The sequence below is a fragment of the Balaenoptera musculus genome, chromosome 13 (assembly GCF_009873245.2).
Source record: "Balaenoptera musculus isolate JJ_BM4_2016_0621 chromosome 13, mBalMus1.pri.v3, whole genome shotgun sequence".
In the NCBI taxonomy this organism is placed as follows: domain Eukaryota; kingdom Metazoa; phylum Chordata; class Mammalia; order Artiodactyla; family Balaenopteridae; genus Balaenoptera; species Balaenoptera musculus.
Genome location: NC_045797.1, coordinates 79383963 through 79406557, shown reverse-complemented (window position 1 = coordinate 79406557; position 22595 = coordinate 79383963). Strand labels below are relative to the sequence as shown.

Sequence of the window (22595 nt, the reverse complement as noted above, 5' to 3'; positions counted from 1 at the left end):
TCGAAAGATGCTGTTATCTTCCTTTTGGAACGAGAAATGAAATCTCTGCTTAGAAGACAATTCCAAAGAGCCCACATTCAAGAGAGTAGGAAGAAATACCATGAAACTACTGTGGACTTTTCACTGATCAAATCAATGGTTACCCTTAACAACTGTTTAAGTGGTTTTTCTAAGCTTTAGCTATAAGGCAACTAATATATATATATATATATATATATATATATATACACACACACACACACACATATAAATATATATATATACACTTATATGTATATACACACACATATATATAAGTATATATATGGTGCAAATTTAACTTTCAGAGATTAACTACAAGAAGAAAATTAGCATTAGTTGTACTAAAGGCACAAGGAATAAGTTATTAGTACTAATCCCATGATTAAGGGATTCTGTAATGGCTTCGAGTTGTCAATCAGCCAAAACTGTGATTCAAGAACAGCATGAATTGAAAGGACTTATATTCATGGAGGGAAACAAATTTATTTAAATGCATTTTACTTTACTCAATCTGAGACTGAGTGATAATATTGATACAATTCCATGAGTTGACTGAAGAGGAGATAAAGAAGGCGAGAGGGAGAGAGCTCCTGGGAAAGGCTGGAGAGAGCAAAGGGATGGGGTCCACTGGTCCACATAGCTCAGATGCAGAAACTTCTAAGCATTTTCCCCCAAAGACTAATCCTAAAAGTGGGAAGATACAGAAATCCACATGAATGATCATGACCATGGGTGAATAGGCCTCCACCACTGATTGCTGTGGGAAGACACAATTCTACCCTTTAAATCACAACTACTCCGACCTAAGGGAAACAGTCCAAGATATTTGCCACACAAATGTCTCAGAATGAACTGGATGTGGCAGACTTGACCTGCAGTGCTGCCTGACAGGTGAATATGTGATTATGCGGGGGAAACATGGTAAAAAAAATAATCATGGCCTTTTCCAGTTTTTCCAACATTTTAGCCAAGTGTCTTTGCAAACCAAACAATGAACTTTAACTCTGCAAGGTCACCTACACAGTTGATGAGAGAATCAATAATGAGTACCTTGGAGTCTGTTTCCTGTCACACTAATATTTGGTGAGTTCCTTTGTGGAACGTTTTCTGTGGACAGAGTAGTGACATGGAAAGAAGCCCATGTGAATAGGTTTCATCTCCTCCATAAGGACAACCCTGACCCCTTAAGCTTTTTCATTTCTCATAAAATGTGAATTCTGACTGGTTTATGTAGTCTCATATTATTACCTCTCTCCAACAAAAAAATATTTTAAAAGACACCATAGCACAGAAACAGCAATAGGCATCATTTCCTGAACACATCTTATACGTTAAGTACTATGTCATCTCATTTAATTCTCACAAAGCAGGTATATTATAACCGATACCCACACTGTCCTGAAAAATAATTGTTGAAAAATCAGATTTGCCATGTTAGGCTGATAGCGGTCAGAGGGTGAGTTCAGTAAATCTGGTCTGTTTCCGGAATTAACAATAGCAACTACTTTTTTTTCCTTTTGAGCATCTATTACATGTCAGGCATTTTGTATAAATCTCTCAAATCTCAGGGCAGTTCTGCAAAATGGAATAAGAATACTCATTTTGCAGAGGAGGAAACTTAGGAATAGAGAGGTGAAACAACTTGCCCACCACGTACACACTAGAAGGAGGTCACAGAGCCACGATTTAAACCCAGAACTGCAGGATCCAAAGACTGTGCACTTTCCACAGACGAAAACAGGCCCCAAAATGCATCTTTTTGCTTATTACGTTTTGTGCCAGAGTCAGGAATGTTTTCCTATCTGGGGGAAAAGTGGCCTTAAGAATCACAACATGGAAAGGAAAGCTGCAGACACATGGAAACAATTGCTTCCATTTTGGTGATGGTAGGAATCAGTTCTTCCATTTTTAGGACTGGAAGATTTCTTCTTATGTACAATGCGAATCACAGTCTCGGGCATGACCAGGATCATGGTTCTTTAGGCCAAAGAAAGATCAAAACTTTATGTCTGGCTCAATTTTAAAAAATAAGTAAGACCTACGACCTGAATTTCTACATTCAGCCTTCCTACTCTAAATGGATTTTTCCTGGTTTGAATTTTTACTTGTCTTCTTTTTCAATGTTATAACATACTTTTAAGAAGCTAAGTTGCCTTCAATCCCCTCTCTACACACCAACTATTCTCAAACTCCTCAACTAAGTCCATAAGAGAAGGCCAGAATTGAGAATTCTTTACCATGTGACAATCTGGACACAAGCCTGACTCTAAGCAACAGCAACCCTCAGGCAGAGATTCTGTGTCACTCCTGTTCAACGCAGGAAAAGGGAGATGCATTAGAGTTCATTCACCTCCCACAGCTACAGCATGCTTTGCCCATCCTTATACTTGAGACCAAAAAAACCCTACCAGGGAATATGAAATGGACTGTGCAGAACAGCACAGCACAGCCAGAGTCCCTTCCCAGGGGCCTGAAAGAGGCACCACTGGACTAACCAGCAGAGATGAAGAGGCATCACGATCTCTGCCACCCAAGCAAAATCACTTGGGTAACTAATCCCCTGGGTGATGGAAAAGTACCTAGTAGAGCGAAATGAAGATGTAGGATGTGTGGCCTTCAGGTCTGCTGTTTGAATAAGAAGGAACAGATGGAGTGTTATCAAGGCTGACAGTGAGAGGTCCTTCTGGCCCTTATGTAGGCCTTTGCCCACTAGGCTCCAAGCGCTCCAGCCACAAAGGCGTTCCTGTAGTTATTCAAAAATGTCAAGAACATCCCTGTTCCCGAAATGCCTGAAACGCATTCCCTCTGCCTGAAATGCCTTTTCTTCCATTCTCCAATAGTGAGCTCTTTTTACGTCCAAGAGAGGCCTTTCCTATCTGCTCCTTGTGCATTTCCTTTATGGTACTTAGTATGACCAGCGATTTATTTTTTAGTTGTTTTTAACTGTGTGTGTGTGTGTGATGGGGGTCTCCCCAATTAGAATATAAGCTCTATAAAGGTAAGGATGTGTCTGTCTTGTTCAGCATTTAAACCTATGCTTGGAACACAAAGGTACTAGGAAAAAGATAATAATAATATTTAATGAATAAACAAATGTGGTACTACTCTATCAGCTAGAAGCAGCCTCTGCCATTTCAAAATGATCCCATCTTCAAAACTTAAAGACACACATGGAGTCAGCAGAACCAGCAGGAACAGTAACAGGAATCATCTCGACAGTATTACAGAGCTACCCAGCTATACGCTTTCCACAGGTTTTCTCTAATCTCTACAACCATACCAGGTGGGGATGATGGGCCCCTTAACTGAGAAAACAGTGACTCAAGAGGATTAAGAGACGTGCCCAGGTACACAGTTGGGGTTATGGGCAGCAGAGCTGGATCCTGAAATGTGGCCTGATTCCAAAACCCATGCCGTCACTGGTAGTTAATGTTGTCTCTAAGATGCACCAAAGTGTCTAGAACAGTCTAGAGGTGAAGACGGCTGTGAAGGCTGCAGTGAGTGAGAAATCAGCCCTGAGCTCAGGTTGCTGAACACACCCTGGGAGAACCCGTGTCTGCCAGAGGGAGCCGACTCCAGGTGTACACAGCCACTCAAAGCCATCACTGATGTTGAAAACTACCAAGAATAAAAAAGAAAATGCAGAAGAATAAGGGGAAAAAGGAGACCAGGAACTCAAGTTTGGGTGTTTACGACAATTATCTCTTTCTTACAGGAGTGAAATTCCAGGAATAAACTACCATTAATGATGGATCATGTGTCAGGTACCGTAGGTTTGATATTTCACCAGGAAGTCATTTAATTTTTATGACACCTCACTTAGAGTAAAGGAAAATGAGTTTCAGAGAACTGAATTCTCTTGTGCAGGGACACACAGCTGGAGAGACACAGGATTTGCTCTAGGTTTCTTGATTGGAAGGCTTCTGCTCTATTGCACAATGCTGCCTCACCCAACCTGTGTGTTTGCTTATCTGTACATTTGGTGAGATGAGGAAATACCTCCAAATCCAACCAAGAGGAAGGAGAATGTAAAATTACAGGAAAAACAAACTTCAGGGGGGAAGATGACTTTTTTAAAGGAACAGTAATACAAAACCCTAAGGTACAGAACATTATTTTTCTTGTGGCTCTGACCTATTAACTTCCCACTGGCATTGACTCAACAAGTAAATATTGGGCAATTTCTATTGTACTAACAAGGCTGATCTTTAATACTTGTGTTACTAAGCTGGATTGAATAGTAAGGCAAACAACAGGCTTTTAAGTAAAGAACATGAAGCACCAAACACCACTTGCTAAATCAATATTAGGTGTTTTGTCACTCACAAGTAATGACAAAACAGGAGATAATGATTTCCTGCTTTTGTAATTTCCGTGTGTCTGTATAATCATACCACTATCAGGTATAATGATATGCTGGGAACAGTCCTGCACGTTACTAGAGTACCTGATAATTTATAATATATTCAGAGACCAATGGCGCATCCTGTTTGTACAGATATGACAACCTTTTATGTAACATTCAACAAAAGGAAAAAGATATTTAATAAAATGCCAAGATTTTTTTACGCCAATATGCATATAATAAGAAACATTTATTTGGGGGCTTCCCTGGTGGCGCAGTGGTTGAGAATCTGCCTGCCAATGCAGGGGACACGGGTTCGAGCCCTGGTCTGGGAGGATCCCACATGCCGCGGAGCAACTAGGCCCGTGAGCCACAATTACTGAGCCTGCGCATCTGGAGCCTGTGCTCCGCAACAAGAGAGGCTGCAATAGTGACAGGCCCGTGCACCACGATGAAGAGTGGGCCCCGCTTGCCACAACTAGAGAAAGCCCTCGCACAGAAACGAAGACCCAACACAGCCATAAATAAATAAATTAAAAAAAAAAAAGAAACATTTATTTCAACATATTTCTATGCCTCAAAAATGGTGAAGTCAGTACAATATTTATCATAGATAACACTATTACCCATGTAGCAATTTCATAAATACTAAAACGTAGAGGGTAGAATTTCAAAGATATTAATAAAAATTAAAGATGATGAATTATAAGCAGGTCTTGACCATTCAATACTACCCTCACTTCTTGAAACTATTCCTTCCCATGGCTTCCCTAGAACAAGAGCCCTTCCTCTCGATCCCTCTTTTTGTCCCTTTTGCTAGCAGCTCCTCCTCTACCACTAACTGTGGAAGGTCCCCAAGGTCTGTCGTAAGTCCTTCTCCTTTTCTCATTCTATGTTCATCACCCAAAGCACACCCACAACATAGCTTATTTATCATCTATGTGCACATGGCTCCCAAATTAGTATCTCCAGCTCCACCTTCTCTTTTGAATTCCAGATCTGTAAGATGCACTGTCTACTTGACCTTTCCTCTTGGGAATTTCAATGTGTATAACTTTTCCATTCCTTTGCCTTTTCCTCACCCTCCCCTGAAATACCTTGTGTCCTTAACTAGTGTTTTCTGTCTCAAATGATGTCACTGTCCAAAAGGCAGACCAAGTAAAATCCTGGAGATAATTCTTGACCCTTCTCCTTTCACTCACCTTCATAGCTAGTTTATCCTTATTAATCAATTTATTTATTACCATTTATTTCACCTTCCAGGTATCTCTGAAACCCACTCTCACCTCTCCTGTACTTTCAAAGCCCTACTCCAGGCTATGGTCACCTGTCCTGCAGGTCATAGCTCCCGAACTGGTCCATATATGTCTACGCTGGCCTCCCTAAAATCTTTCCTCAACATGGTCGCCATAGTGATCTTATCAAAATGCAAACCTGATCATATTACCTCCCTCTCTTTTACCAGAATCTTTAAATGCCTTCCTATTACTCTGAGGAAAGAGCCCACAGCCCTGGATAGGGCCTGCACGGTCTGGCTGCACGGTCTGGTTTCCAGGTTCTCAGCAGCCCCATCTCACCCCGTGCTCCAGTGACTCTCAGGGTGTCACCATACTACCCATCTGTTAGGCTCACAGACACCATGTTCCATCCTGTCAAAGGGCTTTTGCACTCAACTGTTTTGCCTCCCTAGAAAATGCTTCCCATCTCCTCGTAGTGTACTTAATTTTGAGTCCCTATTTAGGTCTCAGCTCAAGAGTTATTTCTTCAGGAAAGCCTTCCCTAACTATGCCAAATCCCCTATTTGGGCTCTCTTACACGGTGCCTATCACAGCTTTAATTTCACATTTGCTTATGTCATTATTCAATTATAATCTGTCTCCCACCATAGACTATGAGTTCCAAGACAGCTGAAATTTACTGACTACTGTAACCCTAGTACCTAACACTGTTCCTAGTACACAAGAGATTGTCAATAAATATCTTTGAATAAATGAGTGAATTAAAGTCTCAAACTCAGGACTATTATTACTGAAAAACAAAAACTAAGACTACTGTTAGCATATTGGTATGTCAGAGACATATGAAGAGAGACTGTACAAAGACACTGGTCCACTACAGCTCAAAAGGAAAAGTGAAATTGAACAGTACAACTTCAAGATTCCTTTAAAATAGACTCTGAAAAGAAAGACATGGAAATAAACTTGCATAAGAGTTGTGTGCTTACCCACTGTCGGTGAACAGGAACTCCAAATGGGTCATGAAAACTTCCCAACAGGAGACACTGTAGCGCTGGGCCAGAGAAAGAGCAATGCTGTAGACGTTCTCCTCAAGCGTCCTTCACGAACGTCCATCAGCCAGAGGGAAGGGGGAGGAGAGAAACACATGACCTTAATCAGCAAAGAAGACGCTCATTAGGACCGCTCTCCAGCTGAGACGGGTGCAGCCAGCACAGTCCTTAATAAGACATTTCACAGTAGTTCAGGAAAAGTACACCCAAGGAATTTTAATGCTCTTTTTTCTCTGTGGTGCATTGCAATTGACCGAGGAATTGTCTAGATCAGTGGACCTCAACCAAGGGTGATTTTGTCCCCCAGGGGACATTTGACAATGTCTGGAGACATTTTTGATTGTCACAGTGGGTGAGGAAAAGGAGAGAGCTGCTGGCATCCAGCAGGTAGAGGTCAGGGAGGCTGCCGACTGTCCTACAGTGCTCAGAACAGCCTTCCCACAACAAAGAATGACCCAGTCCAAAATGTACTGAGATCAAAAAATTCTGATCGAGATAGCAGAGCCTACAGTCAAAAAGCAGTGGAAAGGAAATGGATCCCTACCCCACAGATAGATATTTGAGAAAGCACAGTTAGTCACTCAACAAATTTTTGTTTTCTACATTGGGCCAGCTATTGTGCTAGCTGCTGAGGACATAAAAACAAATAAGTTATTTCCTGAGGAACTTACAGCCTAATGGAAGATGTGAAATGTGAACCAGGAATCAAACAGAATGGGGGGAGTGCTAAAAGAAACGCTACAAAATACTGTGAGGATGGAGACGAGAGAGTGACCAATCTGAGCTGAAGATCGGACAGTAAACAAGGTTCTGAGCCCTGGCCAAGGAAGATCCCACATGCCGCGGAGCAACTAATCCCGTGTGCCACAACTACTAAGCCTGTGCTCTAGAGCCCGCGAGCCACAACTACCGAGCCCACGTGCCACAACTACTGAAGCCCGCATGCCTAGAGCCCGTGCTCTGCAACAAGAGAAGCCACCGCAATGAGAAGCCCTCGCACCGCAATGAAGAGTAGCCCCTGCTCACCACAACTAGAGAAAGCCCACACGCAGCAACGAAGACCCACCGCAGCCAAAAATAAATAAATTAATCAATTTTTAAAAAATTTTTTCTTAAAGTACTTATTGAATACCAATATCCACATGATAGATGAGAATTCCTGGAGAATAGGGACCATTAGCAGCTCACGCTTCCTATTGTGGGAGTCTGGCACAGTGCCTGACACCAGCTACATGTTCATTAAGTATTCACATCTTTATTATCTGATAAAAGTGGGAACTAACCAAACTAGACTCTGTTCTCCTCAAAGTCACCCTAACCACTGAGAATGTAATAACTAAGATACACAGACAACAAAGGACAACTATAATGCACTCACAGAAAACAACTGCCATTAAAGTGGACATACAATTAGGAAGAAAATAAAGAATAGTCACATTTGAAGGTGGAGCTGTAAAACAGAAGGAAGCAGGTCCTTTGAGGATTCTTGTATGTGAGATGCTAAAATGCCATCTCCAAGTCAGAACTGCTAACTCAGAAAACCCACAGACACTTTGAGACATTTTAAACAAGCCATCTAAAGACTGCTGTATATTTTTCTAACCAACAGATTGTGGAGAAGATTCTATTATATATTTATCAAAAGCGTATATTTGTCCTCTAGGACATACTTCAAATAGCATATGCCAGCTGGATACTTAAAAAGAAAAGACAAAGATCAAGCAAAATGTAATTGATGATGTAAGGCATGCCTTAACAACTTTTATTCTGCATAGTAACCTCTCTTCTAAGAAACCATGAGCGTGGCACCAAGGATTACCAAATGCCCAAAGAAAAAGCCCACTGGACTTGGAAATAGGAAGCCCAGGCTCAACTCCTGGCTGTGTGACCTTGAACAATGCTTTAAAGCTCTGTGGTTCTCAGATTCCTCTTCCAAAAGTAAGGAGGTTGGATTAAATGATCTCTTTGGTCACTTTCAAATTAGACATTAAATGACCCAATGAAATTATGAACCTCCAGGAGAACAGAGGGGAAGAGAAAAAAAAAATTCTATATTTCTCTTCTTAACTTAATTCTGCTATAGGTTGTTCCTACTCTCTCGCTTTGATCTCTCTGTTCCCCGCCTCACTCTAAAGAGAATCTGGGGTGTCTTCTAGTAGGAAAGAAGCCCAGGCTAATATAAAACTATTACAGAGTACCAAGGTTACTTTGTCACTTTCTTTAAGATTTAAGAATAATGATGAAAAATAGCATATACCACTACCATAACCAAGCCTATCTTTGTTATTTTACGGTAACTCATCAGGAGAGAGAAATAATCGTTCAACGTAAGCACAATGTAACCTCGTTTCAAGGGCTGGAAGCCTAAACTGAACTGCATACCAGTGCTTCCTTGAGAATTCAATCAAGCAGTGCGGGGAGGGCACATGGTGTTGAAGATGTGATGCCTCTGGCATGTGGCAGATCAAGGTTAAAGTCACAGCTGTGATCTTTACCACCTGCGTAAGCTTGGGCCACTTACTTTATATCAAGAAGCCTCATGTTCTTTAGCTGTAAGATGTGGATAACAACATTTTATGTCATAGAGTTATCTTTAAGGATTAAAAGATGTTTATAAAATAAACTTTACAGAGCACCTAACACAGTTCCTGGCCCGTGATAAGCACTCCACAAATTGGGGTGTTAAAAACAAAACATACCTCTAACTTAATAACCATTGTGGGTGAACACATTTAAAAAAAAATTTTTTTTTCACTTTCCCGCCATTTGACATGTAATTCTCATTTGATCTGAACTCATTTGAACTAAAACAAAAAATGAAGACGAGTATTAAAACCAAGGGGAATTCCATACCTAGAAAGGGACCTTCCCAACCGTACTGCCATCTCACACAAGGGCTTGCTTTTCTCTCGAGAGCGGTAAGGGACAAAGGAAAAAATGGCAGCTGCTACAGGCCTCGAACAAGAGAAAGGGCTCAAGTGGTTAGCTCTTCTTTCTCTAGAAACCCAGGACAGATAAAGGTGTCCTGGACCCATAACACTCAGTCCCTCCTCTTGTATTAATTCAACGGTACCTAACTTTTTTTAGAAATTCACGTTCTTTTATTTATTTATTTATTTATGGCTGTGTTGGGTCTTCGTTTCTGTGCGAGGGCTTTCTCCAGTTGCGGCAAGTGGGGGCCACTCTTCATCGCGGTGCGCGGGCCTCTCACCATCGCGGCCTCTCTTGTTGCGGAGCACAGGCTCCAGACGCGCAGGCTCAGTAATTGTGGCTCATGGGCCCAGTTGCTCCGCGGCATGTGGGATCTTCCCAGACCAGGGCTCGAACCTGTGTCCCCTGCATTGGCAGGCAGATTCTCAACCACCACGCCACCAGGGAAGCCCCCTAACTTTTAACATACTGAGGAAATTAAACGGCCATGTAGTAGCAAAGTGAGATTCTAGCCAGGAATAAGAGGGAACCTTGTTTTTAAATTTCTATAGTACGCTTGGCACTTTTCACCCCTGATCACACTCTATCACCTCTAACATGGTACTGGTATTGGATTATCAAAATCATGGGAAGCTTTTTAAATAATTCCCATCCTTACTACTTAAATCTGCAGGCTCAAAATACTGTCTGCATGACTAATCCATTTGGGAAGACACACACGTCCCTCACAGGACAGGAAGAAGAGGGGAAAGCCCTGTTTATAGCAACCATGAATGTGCGTCTTCAGAGGACGGGGATTAATAGTCCTGATAACTCAACTTGTTCTTGTACGTTTTAAATCCATCCCTTTATGAGACGAAGGTACTCCTTACTCTGCCAGACCGAGGATGGTTTCCCGTTTGTACTGGTCGTCTGCAGTAAACCGCTGCACGTCCACACCCTTCCGCAGGCCCTGGAGGATCTGAGCCTGAGTGAAGTCCAGGAGGCGTTCGTTGTAGTACTGCAACTGCTTGGTCAGTGCAGCGAGCTCCTCGGGCCAGGCTTCCTGCCCGTATCGCGTCACATGCCTGGTGACCATCTTGATTAGCTCTTTGGGGTCGGCCTATGAGTAACAAAAAGACTAATTTAAAAAAAAAAAAAAGAGTAACAGTGGGAAGAAGATCACGTCTGCCGGGGCACCTGTTTGACCCTTCACACTGCTGCCATTCAATCAAGGCTGACAACCACCCTTAGGAGTCAATTGCAGAGGCGGCACATTTTGCAGACCACAAAGACGGGACACAGAACTGACTCTAGGAGCGGGTTTCTGGACTCCCGCTCTGCTCTTCCGCCTTAAAAATCTCCACCCACTTAAAGAATAATGTACGCTTGCTTTTCCAACTACCATCATCCTATACCAGATCTCTTCCCCAATTATCTGATCATTTATAATAATTCACCCTGGAAGTAATTTTTATCATCACTGCCCCTAGATAAATTTTCTTTGGACCATCTAAGTGTTCTCAATAACAAAGAGCTGCAGTTCAATGATTCCACAAGAAATGCCTAAATAGCTAGGTAGAAGAATGTTTTCTCCAGGGGTAAGTGAGGGGAAAAAACCCCATCCCTGTTCCTGAAATCATAAATTTTTCTAGTTTCATAAGAAAGTATGCAACCAATTTTCACTCTGCTCAATTTGGGGCTCAATGGGATACTGTTCCTTAATTCTAGCATTTTCTTTAACAACAATACAATTATTCCAACAGAACAAAACCCAGAACTGAACAGCTGACAGGAAAGGAAAATAAGTGGTTAACCAACCACGTTTATTTATATTAGAGTTGGTCCGGGTGTCAACAAAGCAACAGCAATGCAGCCATGATTCTGGAGTTACCTAATATGTGAACAACATGAACTCAATCCCTCCCAATTTCTGAGAAAATATGGCGCATATTTTAATACCAGCAAATTAGGAAGAAAACTCCAGAATCTACCTCTGGTTCTCAGAAACACATCTAATTACCGTAAGCCATCAGCATTTCTAATGTGTAAGCCATTATTCTGAGCTACACATGAGATTTGTCAATGTCGAGTCCATATTACCTAACCTAGCCTGACATTCTCTCTTGATCCTATTAAGGAACAATCTGGGAGCACCGATAAAAACCAGTTAAAGAAATCTTCTTGGATTCCAGCAGGTGGATTAAGAAAAGTCAACCTTACTCAATTTTTTCCCTACCCCTAGGCAGACACTGAGTCTTACTCTCAAAAACCACAGATACGTGTCTCAAGTCAAAAGACGTGGGTTTGAAAACTAATGCTCCAAAGTAAGCAGCTATAACACCATCTGTCATTCATTCAACAAGTATTTTTTGTGCATCTATTATGTACCAGGTGATGTACTAAGATGTGACCCTTTCCTCCAAGAATTCAGTCTATGAGGAGAGACGATCAAGCAAACAATTATAAAATGGTGTGATACAAGTAAGCACAGGGTGCTATGGGAATACAGAGGAGTGGGACTTGGGCACGTATCAAGGAGGTCTTCTTGGAAGAGTTAATTTCTAGGCTAATTGCTCAGGTATCAGAAGTAAAAAGGCCAGCAAAAAAATAGGGAGACAAATTCTGGTAAAGGGGAGAGTATGTGCTAATAAGCCTGGATGGCTAAGACCTGATGGGAAGATGGAGTGAATAAAGCTGATCTAACTGCAATTGAAGTGATTTCGGAATAAGCTGCATACGGCTGGTACTTCTGGCAATGGATATAGGCAAAGGAGACCCCATGACTCAGCCTTCAGTGCCTCTATGGCTGTCATTTAACCCAACCCCCTCCTACTTACAGACTGAAGCCCTGAGGCACCACCCTGCACCGCCCACCGGGGCAAAGCCCCCTCTGAAGCTGTCTGCTAGAGAGACGCTGCTGGGGGCCAGCCAGCCCGTCTACACCGGCTCTGCACCCTGGTGCGCTCTGCTGTTGCCTGCTCTTCTCACACCTCATCTAGATAGCACTCTCCTGCCTAGGAAGAGAGAGAGCAGGAGCAAATATCCAGTGACCAGGGTTTCAGGGCAGCAGGAGAGCTCTTCTGTAGGTGTTCTTTCAGGGAGCTCTTTGTGTCAGTTTTGCACTCCACCAGCAAACCCACGTTCATCAAGACTGTGAGGAAGGCTTCCTTCCATATACACCCTGGCCCTGTGGTTTCGGGCGAAAGTCCTCAGCCTCCAGTTGCCCGACGCGCTCTGCAGGAGAGGCTATAACCAGGCCGTCCATCTCTGGGTGTGACTCCCACCCCCACTCGTGCCATCGACCACCTCCCCGCGCCCAGGGGTTTCTCACAGCTATTGCTCCACATTCACTTTTTCACTTTTTGCTTTCCGGCATCTCAAGGACTTGGTCCCTGTATTGGGAGAGTGGACTATATATATGATCTCATTTCTATTCTCTTTGTATGAAACAAATCCCCATACCAGGTAGAGAGTTAAGCTCCAAAATGGCAGCACATACCAATAATGAGCATAATTGCTAATACTAACATTTACATTGGCTTTTCTTTATCTTATAGAGAGTTTCAAGTCTCCACATACAACCTTCATTTTCATATGTGGCAAAAAATACCTATTCTCTCCTTTTGCGAATGAAGAAAATGGCATGGCAGAGTGTAATAAGCGTGGACACAGAGAAGTTACTAGCTGGATGACCTTGTGCAAGTTACTTAACAACTACAAATTTGATTGTCTCATCTATAAAATGGCAATATATATAGCTTGCATGGTTTCACAAAGCCTAAGAGACCATACATACACACACACACACACACACACACACACACACACAAAATACACAAACCAAGACCTGGCCTTTAGCAGGTGCTCCAAAAATGAAAGGGATTATGGAATTTACTCAAAGGTATACAACAGTTACACTTTAATTGTACCTCTACTGCATACTTTACATTGCCTTCTCTTATAAGTATTAAAACACAGCTTCCAGCAGGCAGAGACCATGGGTACTTAGTGGATTTGTCCTTCCTAGAGCACATTAGAGTTTCTTGAACAAATCAGGTGTGGAGCAAAACGGAGACACACTGAACAGCAGTTGTAGCTTTTAAGTTAGTAATACTAGTTTATATTCCAGATCCTTCAGTTAGCAGAGATGCAATTTGGGGCAAGTTACATCATGTCTCTGTTTCCTCATCTATAAGAGAGTCAACAAGCACACCATCCTCGTGGTTTGTTGGGAGGCACAAATAAAATATTTTAGAATGTCTTTTTCTCTATTATTATATGAAAGAAAATTGGGCCCAGAGCTTACTCCCAAGAAACTAAAACTAGTGATTGTCAAAGATGTACACATAAACAACTCACAGAAGGCACCTGAATATAAGAACCATTATAGAATCACAAACAAGAATGCTGGAAACTCCTTAGAGGGAGCAATGGACACTTCTGACTCTTCTGGGGCTCAGTTTCTTCAGATGTAGAACAAAGGAGTATCACAAGATGATCACCTTTCTAAGGCTAAAATCCTATGAATGTATAAGAATTCAAACATGAAAATAAAATAAAACCTTGTAAATCCCTCCAGGTGTGGAACTGGGGAAGTTCTACATCTCATCTCATTGATGCCTCCACTAAACATCAGACCAGATTTCTTTGTTAAAAATACAATTTCAGACCAACAAATTATAGCCAGTAGGCCCCTACACAGTTTAAACAACTTTCATCCCTTCTCCTTTACTAAGTAGAAATTGTCTAGCCCCTCTGAATAATTTTTACTTCACATTCTCTGTGCATCAAATGTGTTTACTTTTCTAAGAAACATTTAAGAACAAATACCTAATATTTCAGTCTTCGGTATGGAACAGACATAGTGCTAAATATATATGAACTGAATCTCATTTAATACTAACAATCTTGGGACACCAGAGTCTACTAGTACTATCCTCTTTAAGATGGGTAAGGAGGTGAGTAGCTTGACTAAGGCCCTGCAGGGTAGGTGGCAGGGCAGGATATGACTCCCAGGCATAATGTCGCCCAAGAACCAGCCCTTTATATTTGTTGTGCAGGGAGGGGTATCTCTTAAAATTATAAGAATCTTGATAAGATCAATGTACACATAGCTCCCACCAAATGTAAATGAGATTTGGCATTTGAGTCCGTTTACAGATGATCAACTTTCAATGATGGACTTAATGCTGTCATTCTATATTACATCAGGACTGACCTATTTTTTTTAACACAGACATTCTCCCTCTCATCCCTTTTACACATATACACACATGTGTAAATACAAATGATCACAGAGGACACACGATGGTAGGTGTTCAACTGGAGATCCTGGTTTGAGCTGTGTTTCCAAGCATTCTGTCTTCTCTAAGAATAACGGAGAGAGATTTAGAACAGAAAGATGCTAGAATATCATTTTCTGTTCAACCTCTTGATATAAATATACCTCCTTTTAAATTTCCATCCTAATAAGGTGGTGAAAAGGGGCATTCTATTAAATTCCTTGATGATAGGTCTTGAAGGTTATGGATCAAACATTTGTTAAATGTGTAGGAATATTTTCAATACTTTGATTTATTGGGTAAAACATGACACTAATTCTTTCAAAATCTTCCCAAAACAAAGAAAATTAGCTATGAGGAAAAAACATAGGAATTGGCATCAAAGAACTTGGACTGCTGGTTCCTCCTTCCTGAGCTTCAGGTTTTCCATTATTAAAACGGAGGCAATTTCTCTCTGATAGACTCTTCACAGAGACTGAATGAGAGTAGATGGATGGGCATGTTGTGAGTTCCGGCTTTCCATGCAAATTTCTCGTCTTACCATCATCACTACTAGTTTCTACCCCTTCCCTCAGGAACTTTACTGGTCATGATTACTTCCAATGTATGATTTAAATTTTAATAATAATTCTTCCCCTGAGCTGATCACAATTTCTCTAAAAATATTCCAAAAGCATCCTCTACGCAGCCCAACACTTCATTTCATACATTCATTCATTCACAGCACAAGGGTACCGCATTAAAGTTTCTAAAGCACTTACACGTGATTTTCATTTGACCCTCATACCAACCCAGTGGTGGGCACAGCAGACTGCTGTTGCTGTTTTACAGATGCCAACCTGCATGGCAGGCGTCCTGAGCCGGGGTCCTGCAGTGAGGACGTGAGCCCAGCCCCCTGGCCTCTGGCCTCGGGCGCACCCCACTCCATCAGGCCCTTCCTCCCTATCCTGCCAGCGGGGCTCCCCCAACGCTCCACATCCAGAGTCACACGTGAAGTCACTAATTTCTGTGTGCAGAGTATATTCAAACCTCTCTCCCTCTCTTTCCCGCCTAATTTCAATGATATGATCCATGGGTATGAAAGCTCCTGGCCTCTAAGAAGCTTTTGAAGGATGTTATGGGTAGCTTCAGAATCTCCCATATTCGGTATCAAAAAGATACTGCAAAAACTGAAAACATAAAAAGGCATCAAAAATTTAAAAAGTGTAGAGAGTTAAATTACTCTAATTTTTTCCCCCAAATTTGGCAATGCAGTTCTTCTATGGGGTGAAAAAAAAAATACGATTTCTTTAAAGAATATGGTCAAGTCCCTGTAAAAACAAAATGTACATAAATATTTATGACACCAAAATGCTGGATGACTTCATCTACTACTTACTAGAAGAGGTAATAAATCCATTCAGGCTTAATAGTCTCCATTTCTTGGTAATATTGTTTGGAAAGTTTTGAACAGGTGGTATGTTTCCCCTCTAGGGTTGTTATTTGCTTGAGATAATTTTCTACTTGGTATATTCAATTAGTAGCTTAAGAAAACACATTTTAGAAATAGTTTACCATAAAGTTTTGAATTTCATCCCCTGCTGGGTTTGCTTCTCTAGCATATAAAACTAAAAGACACGTTTCCATTTTTAACTGATTTTATTTTCTGAAACTTTTTAAAAAGAATGATAGAGAAATCACACTTCAAGATGCATTTACGTGGGGATGGATAAATTAGGAGTTTGGGATTAGCAGAAACAAACTACTATATATAAAATAGATAAACAAAAAGGTCCTACTGTATAGCACAGGGAACTATATTCAGTATCTTGTAATAACCTATGATGGAAAAGAATATGAACAAGAATATTTATGTATGTGTGTGTATGTATGTGTAACTGAATCACGTGTGTACACCAGAAACTAACACAACATTGTAAATTAACTATACTTCAATTTTTTAAAAAAGATGCATTTACAATAATTACAAAGGTAAGATATAAATGAAAAAAATCAAGGTACAGAAAAGTGTGTATAGTTTACTCATATTTGCATAAAAAGTTATTATATAAATACACATATCCATAAACTATTTCTGGAAGTAGACAAAAGGGAAATACTTTTTGTTTTATCCTATTTTCATCATTTGAGGTTTTTTGGTCATGTGTGCATTAACATAAAAAGTTAATTAGGACAAATACTAGAAGAGAAAATTCTCTGCAAGTGACCATTTACCAATCATCATTATAGGTCTCTAAAAAGAAACATGGAACGCCCAGTGGGCTGCTCAAAAGCTCATCCAGGTTTGCTGCCGGGTGTGGCTGACTCGGGATGTGCTTCCCGTCAAGATGCACATGCTTTTTATCAGAAATAACACCACAAATTATATCAGTACTTTTATTCAAACCTAGTAATCTACCTAAGTTATCATTCTAGCAGCTCAGAACTACAGGGGGTGGAAAGAGAAAATGTGAAAATAGAAACAAGCTGAACTGACAATCAAGTGGAAGCTAAGCTTCACAGAGTGTTATTATGTGTGGACAACGAATTGAAACCACTTTGATTTCAGTTTCCAGGATGATTCATCAGGAGTTTGTCATATCTAATTCCAAACCCAGCAGTGCCGTTTTATACAGGGGGAGATGCTGAAAAGATTCAAATAATGAGTCATTAGGTAGTCAATGGACAACGCAAACATACTTAAAACGTTCAGCTAACGTGCCCATCCGTGAGGGGTCAGGACTCCAAACTGTAAAACAGAAGGTTGTCCGAACCACAGCAGCTGGAATGATTCCTCAACTTATACACATGCCAATAAACAGTCACTGAGTAACTGCAGTGGGTGAAGTCCTGGGGGTTCAGCGAAGATGGGATTCCTGCCCTCAACAAGATTACCACGTGGCGAGAAGACAGACGTGCATCAGCTACCATAGCCTAAAAGAACCACTCCAGTGGGTGTCTGGAGGAGAGCCGTGAGAGATGGAAATTAACTATACTACAACTTTAAAAAAAGATGCATTTACAATAATTATAAAGGTAAGATATAAATGAAAAAAAAAATTATTTCAGGCCGGTATCTGCTGAGGCAGCAAAGAAGGCTTCACACAAGAGGCTCTTTTGAGCTCAGACTTACCTATTGATAGTGGGAAGAAGAAGGAGGTATTTCAGGCAGGAGAATTACATCTGCACAGGCACAGAGGTGTGGGAATGGATGTTAAATTAAGAGGAATATACATTCTGAACAGCTGGAGCGTAGACTTCAAATGAGCTAGTGTCAGGGTCACGGCCGGCGGGGTGAGGAACAGCCGGCAGTTCTCCGAGGGGCTTCCCTGCCACACACAGGAGCAGCGATTTTAGCCGGTAGCCACCGCAGAGCACGTGAAAACATCCTCCTGGGAATGACCCGTTAGGAACGGTGAGCCAGAGATCACTCAGGTCCGAAACACAGCGACACGCTGCTTCCGAAACAAAGCTCGGGCGGCAGCACATCCAAGTAAAAGGCAGGTAAAGACCGGGATCAGGAGCCCTAAGTGACAGCTGTCACCTTCTCCCGGAGCAACCCTGAGCAAGCAACCACATTTCTCTGTGTCTTCCTTTCTGCAACATGAGGCTGCTCGGCGGATCAAGCGGCAGAAGGAATGTGAAAGGTACTAAGACAGCCAATGCCTTCCCAGGGTTAGTCTGACCTTCCTGCTGTCCCCTGACAACTCCCGTTCACAAGCCCCCACGCAGCCTGCCACTGTCCACCCCTCCTGACACCTTCCCAGCCAGAGAGAAGAGACCCCACCCGGTCACAATGAAGTCTGGTCACAGACTCTAATTCTATGCTTTTCCTCTGCAGTCAGGCAACACTTCCGAGCCTTGAATTTTATAGCATGACATTTTAATACTTTCTTAAATATTTTGTGAAAAAACACCACAGTACATATGATGGGACAGGGATACCTCAATTCCTCTGTTACAGATCCCACCCCTCCATCTGGAACATTCTTCCCCTCCATCTTTCTGGTGCTATGCTCGTCCTTTTCGTTACTCAAAGGTCACCTTCTCAATTGAGGTCTTTCCTGAGCCTGTTTAACTTGTATTCTACACACACAGTCCTTAACTTTCTTCTTTGTTTTCAAAGGTCTTATCATAATCTAATAAAGTATACATTTTATTTACTTATTTTGTTTATGGTGCCCCTTCCTCAGTGGAATGTAAATCTGAAAAGGGCAACGGTTTTTACATATACTTTGCTCACGACTGTCTCCCCAGGATCTAGAATACTCCCTGGCATAAGTAGTCATCTGACAAACATTTGATAAACACACACATAATTCAATTATTTCCTATGTACTGAAGAATTATTAATTTTCAGTAATCCACCCAGGGAACATTTGTTTACTACCCTTGATATTTCAGGTCCTGCTCTAAGCAATGAGGAAAACAATAAATACAACACAGACACTGGTCTCAAACAGCTCATTTTCTAGTGAGATGAAAGTAGATAAATTCAAAGTAATAGAGTGTAAACGTTACGAGGTAAGTAAAGGGCAGTACAAACGTGCATAGAAGAGCATCCAACACAGCTTGGGAGCACGACAGAATGGTGGCAAGTGGTAGGAACCATGCCTTGGTAAGACCTGAACCAAGTGCTAAGCAAAGAAATGCTGGGGAAACATTATAGGCAAAAGAGGACAACATACCGAATGCAAAGAACAGAGAACACATGGGCTGGCTGAGAAATTTAAGCAGCTTGGTATGGCTGGAGTGAAGGAACATGAAGTTGCAGAAACAGACAGAGGCCAGACCACCTTGCTAGGGCAACAGGAAACCACTGAAGGATTGCAGACGCAAGGGAGGATGACCAGACCTCCATTTTGGCAAGTCTTCTCTGACAGATGCTTGGAAAAAGATGCAAAAGCAACAAAAAGGAAGAGACAATGACGTTGGATTGCATTTTTCACTCTTCATCTCACCTTTCAGACTAACAACCAAATGCTTTCCACAGAGTTGCCAAGAAGTCTCCGGAGAAATTAGCTGGCTTGTGACCTAGCCGTGTGCCATCTTAATGCTATCAGAGGGCACATCTGGTTCTGTTTGGAGCAGCTGAGACCTCAGAAGCCATGTGTTGAGGCATCACCACTGGGCCACATGAACCTCGCTGTCTTCTATTTGCACTAGGCTTTAGTGCTGCTTCCCGAAGCCATGACCCTGACCAGCAGCTGCCTTACACTACTGGGCCCAGAAAGGGAACGGCTACAGGTGTCAGGAGCCACGTCACAGGGTGGGTGAGGATTCCAACAACCAGGAATCCGAGGCCAAGGCCTAGGGTGAGGCAGGAGACCTCTCCAAGGGACATCTTCAAAGGAAAGAACAGTTTGACAGGAGAACGGTGACAGGAACAAGACCAAGAGCTAAAGGGCAGTGATGGTGGGTTGACGTAAGATGAAAGGAAGAAACAGAAATTGGTGTAAAGGGTAGAAAAGGGCAGGAATCCGATTTCATTATTCTTCACACTATAACACCAGGCTCTATGTCCTTCACAGCAGGCAGTCAATAAATGCTGGATCGATGAAAGGATGTGTAAAATATAAGACCTGAAAATAAAACACTCATACTTTCCGTTGGGAATACAGAAGAAACCAAGACGGACACACCTTTACTTCTAACCCTCATCTGTCAATGTTCTACTTCCTCTCTCTGCACGCTTTAGTCACAGAAATCTTAAGTGGGGTTTCTTACAGAGCGACTTCAGTATCTGAAGTAGGAAACAGTGACAGCCAGATAGAAAAGCTGGGATGGAATTTAATGGTCTTCTCCTACCTTACCTCTCTCAAAGACAATACAGGATCTGGGACTTTCAATTTTAGGTTCAAAGTAATTTACTATCGGGGAAAACAGGAAAAATACAGACTGTACTAGAATTTTCCTTCAAGAGGACTACTTTAAGTTTTTAGGTAATGAAACCGAAGATCAGGCCAAAATGCGGCTCTGCAGCCAGCTCTTTGGCTTCTGTCGCAGTCTGAACGTGTGGTCTGTGGGGCGAGGGGTCCCAGTCCTCTCACCTGCAGCTCCTCTAATCCACCTTTACGTAACTGTCTCACATGGATTTACGGTACGTGGTGAGTTCGCTGAGGTCAGACAGCCATAATCACCTTCTCATCTCAAGACTCGCTCAGAGGCCACGGCACACATAAGGTGCTCGGGGAGGGGTTTAGGGCTGGACCAGCTGACCGAGTGGCCTTTCAATCCTCTGTATTCATGAAAGGTGGAACATAGTGTTGGGCACGCAGTGTGACCTTAATACAGATTACACACATGGAAATAGTACATACTACATGGGAGTCCTGAGCCAATTATCCAGCACTTGTGTACGTACTACTGAAAAGATAAGGACATTTAAAAGCAGACACCAGCAAACTCCATGAATACTCTTTGCCAGCCATCCAATTGAATGGAATAAGAAAGACATTAAGTAAGTACACTGTTCCAGAAATAAACCTGCCACACTTCCGCCTATATAATCACTTCTTTCCCTCAATTTATAACACAGTAGGTCAATTCCTTATTTCACATAAAAACATCCCTGTGATATAAAAGCAAAACAAAGGAAAATTACTAGAGTATAGGATAAAAGTACTGTACAAAGCAGCAGTAGCTATCGAAAACAAAAAAATAAATTCAAAATTTCCGAAATAAAGTAATATATCAACTGGCTAAAAAAAAAGAAAGGAACAGTCCTTTTCTTGGCCAATTTCATCCTAATATACCTATTCCTGAGAACAATACCCACTGACGATAATGAAGCCCTTGGGAGAGTAATCTGCGTGGCAGAGGGTTCCCCCACCCACCTTCCTCTTTTTAAATAAAAACTGATGAATGAGAGCCATAGATTTTGCCACGAATGGAATGTTTTCACATACTTATAGGTTCTTAGATATGTTTTGGATGGTGGAGGCAGCTAGAACTTTGATACTCATGTGAAATTATTTCTTCATAGCCTACTTTGGGTTGGGGAGGAAGAATCCTGCCTCAGTAAAAACTGAACCTTGGATTTGTACACAGAGTGGATTTGAAAGTCTGATCTATTTGCTTACCTACTCCTAAAGTGGTAATTCTCTTAAAATGTCCAGTATAAAAAGGAAATAATTTCCAAACGCTGATGACTAAAGGTGGTGTATACAAGTAAACCTACAGAGCTTCCATTTTCCAGCGGCATCTGGAACACTTCCGTGTCCACAAAACAAGGCACGTGTAACTTGAGGCCACGCTTAGGCGCTCTCACTCAGAAATTAACAATAAAGTTAAATAAAAGTGTCAGAAGCTTGGTGGCAAGTAGGCACAGTGTATTTCAACATTTCATCTGCATAATTACTACTCTCATATCTCTCTGGCTTAAAAATAAATAAAAGTGCAGCACCGTTCAAAGAACTACATTGCCTACTGTCCTAAATTAGACAGAGCCATCTTCCTCTTGAGAAGTGAGTTAAAAAGCCAACTCTCCATTTCTCCTCTCCTTTAGCCTTTCCTAAGAATGCTGTAACATAAAATAAATGACAGAAAAGTTAGGGGATGAATCAGCATTCACAATAAATATTAGAAACTCTACTTCTTATTAATTCCTGGAAAAGCAACTACGTTTAACACAGAAAAGCAAAGGCTGTCAGCCACTGGGAATACAAAGTACTCTGAATACAAAGCGCATCAGTCCCTCCAAAGAGGTAAACGTGTTTGAACTACTTTAGAAAAGCTTAACCCTGCTCATTAACAAAGTGGAAACCAT

The 22595-nt window shown here is 41.7% G+C and overlaps 1 protein-coding gene across 3 annotated transcripts in view; it reads right to left on the bottom strand.

Moving 5' to 3' along the window:
* The window catches only part of NBAS (NBAS subunit of NRZ tethering complex), a 342092-nt gene that overhangs the window by 102111 nt on the left and 217386 nt on the right, over positions 1–22595 (bottom strand). For all 3 annotated transcript variants that reach the window (XM_036873210.1, XM_036873209.1, XM_036873211.1), the window contains 2 exons: positions 10457–10686; positions 6591–6701 (listed from right to left, as the gene is read on the bottom strand). In XM_036873210.1, coding sequence (XP_036729105.1) covers positions 6591–6701; positions 10457–10686 — 341 coding nt within the window. The remainder of the gene's footprint in view (positions 1–6590; positions 6702–10456; positions 10687–22595) is intronic.